Source organism: Rhinatrema bivittatum, chromosome 8 (assembly GCF_901001135.1).
Source record: "Rhinatrema bivittatum chromosome 8, aRhiBiv1.1, whole genome shotgun sequence".
In the NCBI taxonomy this organism is placed as follows: Eukaryota; Metazoa; Chordata; class Amphibia; order Gymnophiona; family Rhinatrematidae; genus Rhinatrema; species Rhinatrema bivittatum.
This window is the reverse complement of record NC_042622.1, coordinates 139,391,135-139,408,694: the sequence shown is the minus strand read 5'-3', so window position 1 is coordinate 139,408,694 and position 17,560 is coordinate 139,391,135. Positions and strand designations below refer to the sequence as shown.

Sequence of the window (17,560 nt, the reverse complement as noted above, 5' to 3'; positions counted from 1 at the left end):
AGGGGTGGCTCAAGGCAATCTGCCGCCTGAGGTGAGGGACAAGGTGGCACTCCCTCTCGCCCTACCCCCTGCCCCCCTCTTCAGCCACCGCCAGCCTGACCGGCCCGCAACAGCGTCCCACCTGTCTTCAGCTGGTGCCGGCCTGGCTTCAGGACACAGACCATCAGGGTAGTTTTGGTATAGGATGGTGCCCAACTTCTCCATACAAGCATCAGTATAGACTCTGTAGAGGGCATATGGCCCTCTACAGAGTCTATACAGAGTCTATACAGAGTCAGTGAAAGCCAACACAGCAGCATGCATTACACGATAGATGTTTTTTGAAAATGTTTTTGCATTTGGTAGTCCACCTGGCACTGATAGGTTCAAATGGCTTGAAGTACTTTACTCCAGGGCAGGGGCTTGTGGCCTTCCTTTCTTTTCAGGGGGGAGGGGGTATCCTTTTGTGAGGTCTGTCAAGGGTCATACTATCACTGAATAGTGCTGAATAAATCTCCTGTGGTAGCCACAGAATCCTAAAAAGGATCTCAGGGCCTTCAAGTTGGTGTGCCTTGACCATGTTGCCACATCTGCAGTCTTGTTGGGGGCAGTAGCTATGCCTTTCTCTCGGAAGGCAAGATGAACTCACAACAGGAGAATCAATTGAAAAGAGACCGAATCCGCTTCTAGGAGCGTGCTGTTGCATTCGTGCCTGCTTTCGCCCTCACTCCACCCTCTCTACCTGTGTGGCAACTCCCTCCGGGCCTGATGGACGACTTGCTGCCATGGTGTCTCCATGCCGCCTCTCCCCAGTGTCCCCGGGCCGGCTCGACGCTGCGGATCCGCCATGTTCCTGATGACGTAGGGCGCACGCTCCCAAGTATGTACCAGCAAGGGCACGAACCTCAGGGGCGTCCCCTTGTATTGACGTCATTTGTTTCCAACATAAAAGGTCTTTACTTTTGCTAACAGATCGAGTTAGCAAGGACTCGCTTCGGCTGTCCAAGCTACTCTGCAACCGAAGGATTGATTGCGGGGATTCTTTGGACCGCTTCTCTCTACGCTACTCTGCCTCCTCGGACTTACCAGGAGTACCCGCTCCTCGGGGGCCACGCTCTCTTTTCTCTATTTCAGATTACAGATAGGAACCGGTACTCGCTCCTCCAGGGCCCATGTTCCTAAACCCTCTGAAGATTCTCTATTGCCTGGAAGCAATCGCAGATACAGACATTGTGAGTTACTATTTCAGATTACAGAAAGGAACCGGTACTCGCTCCTCGAGGGCCCATGTTCCTGAACACTCTGAAGATTCTCCACTGCCCAGTAGCTACCGCAGGTACAGACAGTGTGAGTTACTATTTTCAGATGGCATATAGGAACCAGCACTCGCTCCTCGAAGGCCCATGTTCCTAAACACTCTGAAGATTCTCTACTGTCTAGAAACTATTACAGATACAGACTATTGTGAGTTACCACCGCTCTCTCAGAGCTTTCCTTGGAACCAGGTACTCGCTCCTCGAGGGCCTAACCCTTTCCAGCTACTGAGTGTCTCAAGACCTTATGTGCGTTATCTAAGTACTATATATATATATTTTTTTCTGATCCATTCCTGATTGTTCAGGTAGGAGTGTGTTCAGTATGAATGTTTGTTTAAACAATTATTTGTTTAAAATAAGTATTTATATATTTTGGATTAATTTGGAATTGTATTGTGACATTATGATTAGTCATATGTGAAGAAGGTAATAGTTGTACATTATAGGAAGTTATAAAAAATAATACATATATCAATGTTTGTTTCACAAATATAATCATTTGATTAAGTAATATATAATAAAGCTCTATTCTGATCATTTTCCAGCAATAATAGAAACGTGAGGAGGGATAGATGAGTCTGTGTTGGTGACTGGTCTTTCCAAGTTAAGTCCCCTGAAGAAGCCTGATAGGCGAAACAAGGTCCTTGTTGGGACATAAGAAAATGCATTATAAGTGGGACACTTACTAAGAAAATCTGAGGATCTACGGTGTGAACACTTGAAAGGATCACTTGAGACCAAGCTTTTTGACTTGGTCTCTTATATATTATCTAACTATAATTTATTACATCAAATATAGAGGTTTGAAAACCCAGAGGTGTTCTCACCCAAGAAGACCAATAACCATATTGAAGAAAAGGATTTATCTTATGTTGTTGTTTGGGTGAATGAGGGATAGAGTGAGCTTAGAGGCAGTATAGGTGTGAGGGTGAATTTAAAATTGTATGTTTGTGAATAGATATTGTGTGATCAGAATTGAGTAGTCTAAAATATTTGTATTAGATGTAAAAAAAAATTTTTTAAAAAATAAGGGGTTAAAGTAATATGATGTTACATTTTCAATAAAATATAAATAATTTTTAATTGAATATTGTATTGTTTGAAATGATTCATTAAGAAGCAACAGTGCTTTTCCTCCCCAAACATTTTAGTTTTGGGTATTTTTGCATATATATATATATAAACCGCAAACCCTGTCTATTCACTATCTACAGTCTCGTTACAGCTCAGCAACCCTGGGATCGCAGTTCCAGCCTCTGAGGGACTTCTGCCCTGCCGGGCATATCTGCTCACTACTGCCACCTCTGGTGGTTCTACTACCTGTCTAATAAAAGAACAATCTGTGTCTATCTCCATACTCAAGCCTGGCCGGTGGTCCCTCTCAGGATATCCTCCAGGGGGCGCTGTCATCTGCCATTGGCCCAAGGATTCACCAATTTACATTACTGTTCAGCTGAGCACCCTCTCTAGTACTCCGCTGATACAGTTTGCCAACTCAGCAGTCTACATCATAACAGATTGCCAACTCCTTAGCAGATCCGCAACAGATTGCTGGCCCCTCCTTCCACAGGAGCCAGTTCACAACAGATTGCTAACTCCTCCTTCCATAGGAGTAGATTCTGTCAGATTGCTACTCTCATCTGCTAGCTCCTCCCATCAGCATAGCAGATTATAACAGATTGCTAACTCCTCCCACTATGGGAACTGAACCGTAACAGATTGCTAACTCCTCCCACTATGGGAGCTGAACCGTATCATGTGCCCCTTAGGGATGCAGCTTTAGCTGCGCACTGAAGCCTTCTGCAATTTGTAGGGAATGTTCTGGAGCTCAGCTGACAGGGTCAAACATCCGGGAGAGCAGATTGGCTGGCACTTACGTCACTCACCACCAGGATGGAACCTCCCGATTTCAGCGTTCTCTTCCCTGATAAAGATGTTGCCTGAGGCAGAGAAGCCCGGTGAGGGAACAACTGGTGTCCTGTAATGCAACCATCTCCAATATATACCCTATGGGTTATAGTTCAGAGATTCCTAACATTCCAAAGACGTTATTTATTTATTTCAAGATGTATATGGCGCCTATTTAAAACCCTGGGCAGCTTACAGCAAGTAGCATACACAGTAAAATAAATACAGAACAAATCAAGACACAAATCAAAACAATATCAATCTGCTCAAACTAAAAAATATCATTATATCAGTCCTCAACAATCAAAAGCCTGACAAAAAATAGACATGTTTTTAGGAGCCAACTCCCAACCCTAGTAAAGGGGGTGGGAGGCTAACCGTGGATGTGATCCTCCTTCAACACTGGGGAGGGAGCGGGGGTGGAGGCTGGTGTGATGCTTTGTCTCCTCTACTTTCCTTCCCTCCCTCATGCCCCTCCTTCACCACTCTTTGTGGCCTACCTGAAGCTGCTTGGTTTGTGACCCGATGGTGGTCTGTGGCCTAGGTGAGCAGTGGTATTCATCCGAGATTCAGATATATTCTGGCGGTTGAGGGGAGTAGCCTGGGGGGGGGATCCGTGTCTGGACCTTCTGCGACATTGGGGTGGAATGCAGGGTTTCGTTTTGGCAGCCACTTGCTGATTGGGCCTCGTGCCTAGCTGGCTCCACTGGGTTGCCTTTAGCTATTATAAAAGCAAAATAAAAAAATGGTAATGGGGGACAGCCTGCATCGAGGAGGGCTTGCTGGAGCTGGTGCCTGGCCTTCACGGCAATATTCTTGGCTGGTTCAGGCAGCGGCCGAGCTCCTTTCAAAATTACATGCCCCCTCCCCCACCTCCCACCACAATACTGCAGGCCTGATCCACTGGGGCCAGTAGCGCACAGTTGTTTGAGAGGAGAGCAGTGAAGGAGGCGAGGTTGGGTATCTTTTCCAGCTGCTGGTGCAACTTCATCACCAACGGCCCATAGTTTGGGTGATCAGGTGGGGCCCAGGTGAAAGATCGGGCGTGCAGCGGTAAAGGAAGGCGTGCAGTGGAGCACGCAGTCAGCTCTGTGCAGGGGGGTTAGATATGAGGAGCAATGATACCTGCAGTGTCAGAAAGGGGGCTCACATGAGCTATTTTCTCCTCCCTTCTCTGTCCTGGGAGGGCATGTTTTGACTGAATCTGTGTTCCAGCCCCCCCTCTCCCCACCTGTGGTTGTGGTCTTGGGATGTGCTGGGCCCCAGAACTCGGTGTCCCCAATGGCAAAATATTACATTCAGATTCATTGGAGTGGCGAGATCTTGATGGCTATGCGTCACCAACAGAAGCCTATTGCATTAGCATATTACCTAGTAAGCATACATGAACTACAATTCAGTGAAGGCGCAGTCACCCTTGGGATCAGAGAAGATGACTAATGGTTGAATTGGTTATGTAATTGGTTAGAGAATACGTTTAATCTTTGACTCATTTTGTAATTTTGACCTATGATGTGGCCATATCCATCCAATAAACATCTTCATTTCAAATGATCTTATTCAAAGAGCGTCTTTATTTATTTATTTATTTAACACTTTTATATACCGATATTCATGTAACAAGTTACAATTGACTATAACTGGGGAAGGAAGTTAGAGGGGAGGGAGAGGGATGAGAGATAAGAAGAACATAACATGCCATACTGGGTCAGACCAAGGGTCCATCAAGCCCAGCATCCTGTTTCCAGCAGTGGTCAATCTAGGCTATAAGTACCTGGCAGCAAGTATCCAAAAACTAAGTATATCCCACACTACTGTTGCTAATAATAGCAGTGGCTATTTTCTAAGTCAACTTAATTAATAGCAGGTAATGAATTTCTCCTCCAAGAACTTATCCAATCCTTTTTTAAACACAGCTATACTAACTGCACTAACCACATTCCCTGGCAACAAATTCCAGAGTTTAATTGTGCGTTGAATGAAAAAGAACTTTCTCTGATTCGTTTTAAATGTGCCTCATGCTAACTTCATGGCGTGCCCCCTAGTCCTTCTATTATCCGAAAGAGTAAATAACCGATTAACATTTACCCGTTCTAGACCTCCTATGATTTTAAACACCTCTATCATATTCCCCCTCAGCCGTCTGTTCTCCAAGCACAAGAGTCCTAACCTCTTTAGTCTTTCCATCCCCTTTATCATTTTGGTCGCCCTTATCTGTGCCTTCTCCATCGCAACTATATCTTTTTTGAAATGTGGTGAACAGAATTGTACACAGTATTCAAGGTGTGGTCTCACCATGGAGCGATACAGAGGCATTATGACATTTTCCGTTTTATTCACCATTCCCTTTCTAATAATTCCCAACATTCTGTTTGCTTTTTTGACTGCCGCAGCACACTGAACCGACGATTTCAATGTGTTATCCACTATGACGCCTAGATCTCTTTCTTGGGTGGTAGCACCTAATATAGAACCTAACATTGTGTAACTATAGCATGGATTTTTTTCCCCTATATGCATCACCTTGCACTTATCCACATTAAATTTCATCTGCCATTTGGATGCCCAATTTTCCAGTCTCACAAGGTCCTCCTGCAATTTATCACAGCCAAAACCTGTCTTAGGGACAGCCCCCAGATCAGTCCCCTGTGGCTGGTGAATGACAGGGATGTTCTGGGCTGTCAATGAAGTTACCCCCTCTTGCAGCTTGATAATAGATTCGGCCAGGCAGGATACTTCAGCATCCTTGGCAGCGGCTCTAGTGGGACACTCCTGTGGTAATTGGGTTTTCACCAGTGCTTGGCTGGCCATCTCTTACTCCTGTTCATCCCGAATCTCTTTCAGGAACTGCAGGAATCCAGGAGGGTTTCTCTTTCTTTCTCGAAGCCATGAGTGTACCAGCAGCCAGCCAAACTGGGGTGCACTTCTCAGCAACTGCTCCACCATGGTCAAATCTTTCTCTGCGCAATAGGGAATCCAAATGCCTCAAATAATCAGACAGTTTCCCCCCATCTCTTTGTTCAGTCTGCCTAAACTGAATTATTTTGAAGGGAAAATGCTGCGGTGGGCTGTCAGCCCACTGTGCCCCACTAAAAACTGTCAGTCAGTCAAACTGACTGAGAGTAGTCTTCTGAGTAGGAAATCAGTTGCTGAGGCAATCAGAGCCTATCTTTTGTTTGTTACTTATCTTTCTGAAAACCAAAAAAACTTTGAAGAAAAGAATAATGAGGGGGAAGGGACTAGGGAGTGCCGTTAACCCTGCAATTGCTGGATGCTCGTGTTTGCAGAACTCACAGGGGCTTTGAAGCATTTTTTTTTTATTTCTTTCACTCTGGCTGCAGCAGCTTGCAGTTTGTGCAGAGTTGAAATCCATTTTTGGCAGGTCCAAAGCAGAACATTAAGATCTAGATGTAGCCCGCTCCACACTAAGGTTCCAACACATAATAAGGTCATGGGGGAAGGAACCTGAATTATAGTAACCTGCCACCCAATAACTGGAAATATTTCTTGCCAAAAAGTAACCACAGCCCAGCAAGGCCAATGCATGAAAGGTTACAAGCACTCCATGTACCATAAACCAGCTTAATAGGTGCAAAATTCAGGTTTGAAAAGGCCTGCAAAACATACACAAAGACACTTTTTATAAAGTAGCATTGCAACCTTTTTGATTCACACATGCAGGGCTTCAGACCCAATGAAGTCTATATTGAAAGGGGTTTTAAAAAATTCCACTGGTTTCACTGACCCCCCCCCCCCCCCCCCCCAAGTTATCTGGCTAAATTATGCAGCATAAAAATATTTTTAAATACATAAATAAGTAAAATCATCAATTTTCCAAACCAGAATTGCAGCACATTGATTGCAAATAGAACAGTACATGTACAGTTCCTTACAAAAAAAGAAAAGAAGCAATTCAGAATCTCCAGTAGGAGGAATATAGTACATTTTTCACACTACTGCTAGAAGTGTACAAAGCATTTGATAAGATCAGTTTATGACTCCTTTGACACGGCCTCTAGGTCATTAGCCACAGCTATAGGAACTAGAAGGCTAGCTTTCTTGAAGGCATTGTATCTTAGACAGAATGTACACATAAAACTAGTTAACACCCCATGTTATGGAAACAATCTATTCGGAGAAAAGATATAGCAATAGATGCCATAAAAGAACACTGTACTGTAAAATTTATCATCAGCTACCGTTGTGATAGAATACTGGACGACGGTATATAAAACCAGCAAATAAATAAATAAATACTGTGGACCAACCAACTCAAAGGTGTCTTCCACAGACTTCTTATAGAAGACAAATAGACTACACACAATCAGTCATATTCTTACTACAGATAACATAATCTGCCACAGCAAACCACCTCAACCATGGCAGCTACAGTCTAGGTCTAGAATAAGGGACACAAATCAACAAAGACAAGCTCTGCAAATATCACAGTAGTCAAGTCCTAGTTTTTGACTTCCATGTTTACAGTCAACCTCAACCTTTTCATGATCTTCTAGTGGGGGGAAGGCTTCAATATTTTTACCCACAATAATCAAGAATTACTACAGATAATTGAGTCCTAAAGATAATTCACAAGGATTATCTAAATTTTCTGACATTATCACACTTCAAGTACTTCCAAAACTTCTTCATTCCTCATCAGATCAATTACAGATTCTTAAACAGAAAATACAATCCCTGTTCTCTCAAAAGCAATAGAACCTGTTCCACAATTAGAGAAAGGTACAGGTTTTTATTCCAAAAACATGGGCATGTGAGAACCCACAGGCCTTCCCCAAACCACCCACTGAAACATATCAGCCACACACATTAAAACTGGATTTAATCAAGGCCACAGTTTATTGACACCTCAACATAACCTGAGCTCCAAATATTTACAATTCAACATTATCCAAACAGTACCCCTAATAGGGATGGGAATCGTTTTTTGACGATTTAAAATATCTTCCGATATTTTTTAAATCGTCATTAAAGAGTGCGATACAATAGAAATTCCACCGATTTATCGTGAAAAAATTGTTAATCGGGTTAGTGCACACTAATGGGAGTTAGGACACAACCTAAAAACCCACCCCGACCCTTTAAAACCACTCCCTTAGCCTCCACCACCCTCCTGACCCCCCCCCCCCAAAACATTTTAAAATTACCTGGTGGTCCAGCAGGGGTCCCAGGAGCGTTCTCTCACGCTTTAAAGGGTCGGGGTGGGTTTTTTGTTTATCGGATCGGGCGCAGATGATAAAAAAAAAACAGATCAGGCCGGATAAAAAAAAAATGCACGATTTGAATCGGAACCGAACCGAATCCGGTTCCGATTCACATCTCTAACCCCTAATACATTCAGTTCCTCTTCAACCTTTACATGTCAAGCTTTGGGACTACTTGCCATGACCCAGTGGCAGGCAACAGCCAACCCCAGCTTCCAAAGTGGCACCAGCAGACCTCTGCCTCCTCAGAATCTCCTACCCCACCACATCCCAGCAGGGTAAGAACCACCAAACATCCGGCAACCCAATGCACCGGCCCAGTGCTTGGGTAGCAACCTCCCCTCATCCACTGCATTCAATACATGATTATATAAGCACATTAATTACATAAAGTCAAACTGGGCTTGCCACATATGAGGAAGTAACACGATTATCCTTGTTCCCCAAATGTAGCGAAATTAATTGACAGAAAAAACCTCCTCCAGCGCATCCTGAAGAGAGTTATTAAAAAGATCAATCCCAACATTGAATAAGCGTATCCCATCATTATTGCATTTGCTGCCCGTGGACAAGCCATGAGCGGCTAACTCACCCCCAACGCTATGCTGCCCAGTGCAAATGCTCACTTCCCGGTGTAGCCTGGTGAAGATGCTGATGCCACCGAGCTTGCTGCCTCTCCTATGTGGCGTTGAGTCACTTTGCTGGGTGCCACCGACAATTCCTTCCTGCAGCTGAGTTGTCACCGATGCTATTGATCTTCGTGGCCTGAGGGCTGCCGACTTCAGCGTGTTCTACACCCGACATCCTCTAGGCGTGTGCATGCACCTCTGCTCTTCATTTAAAGAACCCACAGCAGGAAATCCCACAGCACCGCCCGATGAGGTCATCCTCCAGTCAGCCCAATAAAAGGGCTCTTCTGTCACTTCCTGGTAGTTTTTGCATTGGTCTTCAATGTCTCCATGTTCTTCGTTGGATGTCCTGTTTTCTGTTTCTGGTCTCTCAATGGTTCCTGGTTCCTGTCTTCAGCATCTTCAGTCCTGTGTCCAACTCTTCTGAGTCTTTGCTTCATCCAAATCTTCTGAGTCTTCACCTCATCCAAGTCTCCTGAGTCTTCCAAGTCCTTGACGCCCTACACCCAAGTCCTGCAATCATGTGGATTGTAACCAGCCCACGGCAGGCGTTATTGGTCACATTGCTGCCCAAGTCCTGGGGCCAAGTCTCCCACATCTTCATCTTGTCAAGTTCTTGAGTTTCTTTATGTGCCAGCGCGTGGTCCACAACCAGCCTCGATGGCTGTTTAGGGCGAGTTGCTGCACAATCACCTAAATCCAAGTTCATGCAGGTGTGCCAACGTCGTGGTTGGCAAGCAGCCCATGGCTGGCTGTGTAGGGCATTTCATAGCACAAGGCCTGTTTCCAAGTCCATCTTTACTGGTTCAAGTCCTTGGAAGCAATCCTCATTCCGATACTCCCATTTACTAGTTCCGTTCTTATGGACCTTGTCCAGCCAGCAGATCTCCATGTTCCTCGTTCCAAGACTAGTTCCTCATTCCAAGTAATGTTCAAGTCCATGTCTCCAGAGTCATCTTCTGTCCTCAACCTCCGTCTGTCCTGACACTCAAGCCGTTCCCAAGTGGCAGGTCGAAAAGGGCTTTTGAGTGGGCGGAGGGCTACCTCAGAGACCAGCATTGCATTGCTGGGTCTTACTCGTGTGTGTGTGTACAGATTAAGCAGAGTCCAAGTGTTCCAGGTCTCTGAGTGTTTCAAGTCTCCAAGCATTCCAAGTTTCCAAGCATTTCCAAGCTTCTGTCCAAACTGTACCCAGATACGTTCGCCTCCCATGGCACGTACCCTGGAGCTTCACCCTGGGGTTGTACTGTGGTCCAAGGGCTCATGCTCTCTCCAGCATTCGGGCCTCATGCCCGCTCGCAATAGAATGTGAAGGCCTCATGGCTCTCGGCAATAGCAAGGCCCCAATCCGCAACAGTCATGCTGGTAAAGACCTACACAACAATCCTAAACTCATTCATGCCTAACCCAAAACCTACCTTGATACACCAACCACTTACCAGTCTGGGCATTGACGTTTTTAGTCCCTCTCCCAATCCACTGATCTCCCCCATCTCTTTGGTCTACTAATTATATCAAACCACCTCATCCTAGTGTGTGGCATCACAATCATCAAAGAAATTAAAGCTTTATGAACTGCAGCTCTCCAAAGTATATCACTAGAACGTCTGGTGCCAATGTCCTCTTCAATTTTTCTGAAAGAAACAGTAACAATTGATTCCAGCACATGCCCTGAAAGCCAAACCATTGATTCCTCTTTCATTTCAAGTTTATCCCTAGATGCTCCCCATATGGTCAAGTCAGCACCCACTCACAGGCCCAATACACAAAAGAGTGATCCACAATCCAGGCAACACCCCTCTTGACCATCCCGTCCCACGAATCTGAAGGAAAAGGAAAACAATTAACACCTGTTAGTCCATGTTACCTCCAAAACTCCTCCCTCTACATGAATGTAAGTTAAATAAGCATTTGAATACTACTTCCCACTGCACTGAATAATGGCACAAGAAAATCTCACCTGAGCAGCACTAAGGAGCACAAATCCTGAATATATGAATCCCATAATTCTCCAGATTTCAACCCAAACTGAGAACCATCTGCTTAAGTACTGCTGCAAACTGATATCACAACAAAGAAGATACATCATGAATCAAGAACTGCTCTCTCACTGAGGGACGCACTTCCATGTAATGCCATACACTGGCAACAGGACAGACCACGTCTCCACAAATGCCATAAAGAGTGACTAACAGTTCTCTGCCCTCCTGATTTACTTTAGATCTATGTATAGGAAAAATTACTGAGTTCCCTTCCACCCCAACATTCCTTAATAACAACCTGAAACCCCTGGCTGTACTGCAGAAGTGGACACCAGTTCCCCCACCTGTAATGCATTAAAAAAAAAGGCTGGTACGAAAGCGGCTCTGAACAGGACAGCTTAAAAGTAAGTCCAACGCACAGCAGGCAAGTGCAGAGAGCAACTGAGTACGCTCTCAAAACACTGTCAGCGTCGGGTTGCCGGCTGAGCTCCTCGCTTACTAAAGAGCTTAAGTGATTTTGGATACAATTAGAGTCAGATTAAATTTGAGGATTTTTATTTGCAACAAAAAAATACATAAAAATTATTTGAACTTTAATTAACACAATTCCCATGATGATAGCATTTCCCTCTAGCAGTTTCGGCTGTTGAATGTGTAATTATTTCAGGAATTGTGTTTAATAACTTATTACAGGGCTTTGGTGCTATTATTTGCACTGTCAGTTTCAGTGGTTACAGCTTACCTTTTGTGTCTTTGGGTAGTAGTTTTTGAACAGGCATGGGTGAACCAAGGTAAGTACTGTCACTGGCAAACAAAGCAAGCTGCCCAATATGAATAGCAAAAAAAGTATTTGACTTTGTGTCTCTGTCTCAGGCTTATTGACTAATGCTCTATTGGTTCATACTTCATTTCTGTTGAAGAATGGGTCAGTCAGAAAATCATAGTTAGAAAAATAAACTTGCTAATAGTCTGACTCTGCAATGGAGCAATTTGTCCCAGCAGTGAATCCTAGAATTCATGATTACCCTGCAGCACTCAGCTGATTTGGTCACCAATCATTCTACTTCTGTCCTTTTTTTTGTTGTTGTTGTTTTCCAAGTCATATGGAAAACATTTTGTACCAACAAAAATCCTAGATTTTGCTAGTGGACAATGATTGTAAGGCCTATCTAGTTTGTCCATGTTTTCTTACCTGCTTCAGTCCTATACACCCTCATTTCCTCACTGATTATCTAGATTTGCCAATTAGCTCAGATCAACATAAAGAGGCTGCATAGTAATCTAGTAAATAAGCCCACTCAGTCTGCCTGGTTGTTCCCATCTATACTATTCTAGCTGGGGATATGTCCTAGTTGTCATCTGTAAATGCTTGACCACCTGCAGGATATTACTCCAGTCAGTTTTTGTTGGCTTCTCTCTTTGGTCTTCTTCCATTTGGGGTAGATGAGTCTAGATATTCCCACATTTATAAAACAGCCCTCAGATTCTCCCCTTTCCACGTGTTTTTTTTTTCCTAACTTCTTAACCCTGTTTCTACCACTGCTTTCTGTATCTATCCCAAAAATACTAGAATTATGTCTTGGTATTGGTTTTTACCAGTTGCCAACTGGCTCCATTCATCCAGCAGTATTGATCCAGTCCTGGATTTATCCCATTGTATGGAGAGAATTGTAGTCTTGTTTTTCTTAAGAACTGCAATAGGGAAATTAGAACTACAATTCTCTATACAAATCTGCAGCCATTTAGTAACCCTATTTCCAAAATTGCAGCTGATAGCTTATTTCATGTGTATACCACCATCTCAGTAAAGAAGTATTTCTTCTGAGCCTTCCCCTCTCCAGCTTCATATCATGGATTGTAATTGTTATAAATTAAGTAAACCACTGCGAACATGGTTTCTTGCAATGGCAGAGTATAAACGCCCATAAATAAAAATCAGTCATGACCCTTAGTCCTTGAATTTATGATTTATTTATAGACATTATGATATACCACCTTTACCCATGAGTAGCTTCAAAGCGAATTACAAAACAAAATTTAGTTATATCTTGAAGAAGTAGTTCTGATTTCTCTAAAAAGATGAGGGTTACATCTCCATGCACAAAATGGTCAAAACCAGGATTGGATCTGCCATGGGAGGGCTGAAATTTTACATAGAAAAGGAAAAGACATTCAACAAATGTACTGAACTGTTAGTTAAAGGTCATTTCATATTCTATGTAAAATTTCTGCCTTCCATGGCTGATCCAGTCTTGGTTTTGACCATTTTGTGCATGGACGTGTAATCCTGGTCTTTTTAGAGAAATCAGAATTACATTTCCCTGCATGCAATGTGGTAAAACCATGACTAGATAGATCCACCTTTAAGGATGACCTAAGTCAATTGGCAAGCCTATGATTGTTCCACACTTTCTTAAATCCTGATACTGCTTTTGACCCACCACCATCCCTGGGAGGATGTTCCACAAATCAACCATCCTTTCTGTGAAAAAATGCTGCCATACATTTTGCCCATTCTCTCTCCAGCTTTGTATCATGATCTGTTATTGGAAAGGCTGAAAATGAGTAGGCTGAAAAAGGTAATCAGTATAGATCTGAGATACATTAGGTAGAACTCAAGATTTACCTCACACCAAAACTTAACTCGAACGCCAATGGTAGGAATATTTTATGACCACCCCCTTCTCCTGCCCCTCGGAGAAGAGTTGGTAAATCTGCAAAAGAAATTTTCACGACACCCACCTATCGTAAATGATTGCTATTCACGGATTTATTATACACATTAGAATCAAAGGATTTTACAAAATTAAAAATTCTGGTACAAAAAAATGAATTAAATAGAACCTTTACAAAAACAGTAAAAAAAAAAAAAAAAAGAGGAATAAATAAAGAAATCCAGGCACACAGCTCATACGCCTTTTGTGTTTAATATGGGCATTGCCTGCACTACAAATGTAACTTTCTGTAGTGAAGTGACCATGCATGTCCTTCATCCAGTACCATAAAAAGTGGTCAGAGGTCCTGGGAAGATTTTAGAAAGCTGGAAAGAAAGTGCTTAATAAATCCTCAAATGTGGTGGACTTCAACAAACAAGGGGCCAATTGCCTGAAGGCCTAGAAAAGTGATAGAAACAGAAAGGGCAGGAGGTATGGGAGAAGAACAGTGCATTCATCTATAATTGTGCTGCCCAAAATATGAATTGGTCCCAGCCGATGGTGGTTTAGAAAACCATTTTAGTGGTATTTATGAAGCTGGACATTTCTTATTTAGAATTGTTTCAGCTCTTATTTTGAAAAGATACAAAGGCCACGGATATGTCTCTTCCCCAACAGCTGGCACTGCGCACTTTTGTGGGGGATGTTTTGGTTTGGTAGTGAGCTCTGCTGCCTTTGTCTTCAGAACCACTGGGGACTGGAAGTGTAGCAGAGCTGATGTACACACTCACAGTCCCTGCTCGGGGACAGAGTAGCTGCATCACACTGCAGCATACCCTGCTGGTTGGGATGTGTGGAGAGACGGTCTGCACCCTGGGGGTAATTTTGTAACATCCTGCAGAAAAAGTCAGCAAATACCCACACAACGTACACCAGTTTTCAAAGTGGACTTTTGTGCATAAGTTCACTTTGAAAATTATCGCACCAAATCAACTCATACAAGTTACATCTTCTAAAAAGTCTGCATACATTTTTCATGAAAATTTACACAAATACATTTTAAGATCCAAAAATATGCATGTAAGCCCAGACCCCTCTCAAACTCCAGCCCCAGGAACACCTCCACTTGGTCTGGGCTTGGAGGGTTTGGAGTGATGATGGTGGAACTAACAGAAAGAGAAAATAGATTTAAAGTGTATCCACTTTGGCAGTCAATGGTTTTTGCCCGTTGAGGGAACTGATCCCAATTTGTCTTCTTCCTCATCCCAAAGGTTGCAAGACTTTTGTCCCTGGTATAATCTCTGTAGCGGCAGAGAGGCTGAATCATGTGAAGGTATTTTAAAATTCCAAGGATTACATATTTCAGGCACAAAGTCGAAAATACAGTGATGGTGGTGTTTGCAGATCAACTTAAACCTCCGAGGAAACCGCTCTTCTTTCATCCTCTAGGGAGTTTATGCTTGGGTCGGCCAGAGCTGCAAAACACTTGGGGAAGATTCCAATGTGGCCATTGCACTGTCCTTCCAGCCATAAATCATTCACTGCATCACAGGAATACAAAGGAAGAATTAGCCTCTTGATGTTCTGAAATTAGGATTTTCCAAAACCCGCACTGCTTTTTTGTTACTGACATGGACCAGTTTTCAATATAATATACAAAAAACCACCAAAGATAAAACACTATGGGGTAGATTTTAAAAGCCCTGCACGCGTAAATCCTGCCAGATTTATGCGCGCAGGGCACTCGCGCACTGGCGCGCCTATTTTGCATATGCCGCCGGAGCGTGCAAAGCCCCGGGATGTGCGTAAGTCCCGGGGCTTGCTAAAATGGGCGGTCCTGGGGCGTGTCTGCGATCCAGGGGCGTGTCTGGGGGGCGTGTCTGCGATCCAGGGGCGTGTCCGGGGGCGTGTCTGCGGTCCGGGGCGGTCAGGGGCGTGGCCGAGTGCCCCGACACAGCGGCCTGTGTTGGGGCCTGGCCAGCCGGCGTGCGCAAGTTACGCCTGCCAGCAGCAGGCGTAACTCCATCGAACAAGGTAGGGGGGCGATTTAGGTAGGGCCGGGGGGGGGGGGGTGGGTTAGATAGGGGAAGGGAGGGAAAGGTGTGGGGGGGGACAAAAAAAAAAGTTCCCTCCGAGGCCGCTCCGATTTCGGAGCGGCCTCGAAGGGAACAGAGGCAGGCTGTGCAGCTCGGCGCGTGCAGGCTGCCGATTTTGCGCAGCCTTGCACGCGCCAACCCCAGTTTTTAAAAGATACGCATGGCTATGTGCGTATCTTTAAAAATCTGGCATACTTTTGTTCGCACGCGCGCTGTTTTTTAAAATGTACCCCTATATATTCAAAGAAAACATTCACCTTTACTAAATATCTTAATAGCCCTGGTCCATCTAGCAACTGCAAAAATATATAGAAAAATGGACTAAAGGGTGGTCAATGAAGGTATCAACAGCACAGGTAATAGTGAGCAGTAGCTGCACTTGAGAGCCACCATTAACATTTTTGCATTTGCTGGATGGACCAGGGTTATTAAGATATTTAGTAAAGGCAGTTTTAAAAATTTCAGGGATTCTCACATTTTGTTTCTCCAAGGAATTAGCATCTAGGCAATACTAGGCTTTGATGACATATTACAGCCTAGTACTGACCTGTCCTGGGTACCCCACAGCCAGTCAGGTTTTGAAGATATTCACAATGAATATGCATGAGATAAATTTGCATATCGGGAAGGCTTAGAATATGCAAATTTATCTCATGCATATGTAACCCGGGCACTTCTCAGGTTACCAGTATGTCCTGGCTTTTTAGAATCAGTCTACTAGTTAGAGTAGTATGGATAACGGGAGGATCCATTCAAATGCAGCCCCTCCTTCTATGGAATCTGAAATGGCCAGCCCATTTGTAACAGTAAATAACCACAATCTTCTTCCTTGGACACCCAGTCCGTCCTGGTCCCTTGGTGCTGGCGGAGATCCGATTGGGGTCTCCTGCTCTTGAATCTCCTTTCATACTATAGTTGTTACTTCAGGGGATTTCTCTTGAGGAAAAAAATCTTTGGGATCAGGCTAGTTCTCAGCTCTGAAATCCCAGTCGGGAAGGAGGATCCAAAACCTCCCCACTCTTCTTAAGTCAAAGAATACTTTCAAAAGTTAAAATGGATATCTTCTCTGCCCTCACTGTCTCTCACAACAGGATCCATCACTGGTGCTTGCCTACCTAGTGTTTACAGGTCTTTGCTCCCCTGAAGAGAGCCAGGAGTATCAGGCTTAAAATCTGTCTGTAAAATAGGTGAAGGACCCTAAGGTAGGGAGAGCATTGGGAGGTGTCACTTCTAAAATAAACTCCTTTGGGTGAGACTGGGAGGCCTCACCAGAGTGTGGAAAAAGATACATCTTGCTCTCTGACTTCTCTCCAACTGAATCCCATGGTGTCTTAAAATGGCTGGGCTAAATACTCTTCAAGCATCCAATCCAAACTCTCCAAATGGGAGGGACTGAGGGGTATGGATGGTTTCTTATTAGAGTGTGTTAAATTACAAGGACAGTGACATCTGGTGGCCAGACCTGGTAGGGGTGCCACACATATTTCATAGTTACTTTGTCATAAGTTAATGTCTTACAGGAGGAACCTCTCATTGTGTAAGTGTGTTACCTCATGCAAGGTTGGACTGCCAGTCTCTCATCTCACACTGCCCATCTCATTGACCTCTTGCACAACCTTTTCATGAGGTAATACCTTTATACAAGAAGAGATATCTCTCATAAAACATTAACTTATTGTTGAGAGAAAAAGCAACGTGACTTTATTCCTCATTCTCTTCCTTATAAACCACTGCTCTCCGATGTACTTTAAGCAACTGAAATGTTCCTCTTAGC

The 17,560-nt window shown here is 43.9% G+C and overlaps 1 protein-coding gene across 2 annotated transcripts in view; it reads right to left on the bottom strand.

The window, feature by feature from the left end:
- Nucleotides 1-12,993: 12,993 nt before the first annotated feature.
- The window catches only part of NOXA1 (NADPH oxidase activator 1), an 81,439-nt gene continuing 76,872 nt past the window's right edge, over nucleotides 12,994-17,560 (bottom strand). For both annotated transcript variants that reach the window (XM_029613513.1, XM_029613514.1), the window contains exon 16: nucleotides 12,994-15,231. In XM_029613513.1, the coding sequence (XP_029469373.1) occupies nucleotides 15,101-15,231 (131 nt within the window). In that variant the 3' untranslated portion in view covers nucleotides 12,994-15,100. The remainder of the gene's footprint in view (nucleotides 15,232-17,560) is intronic.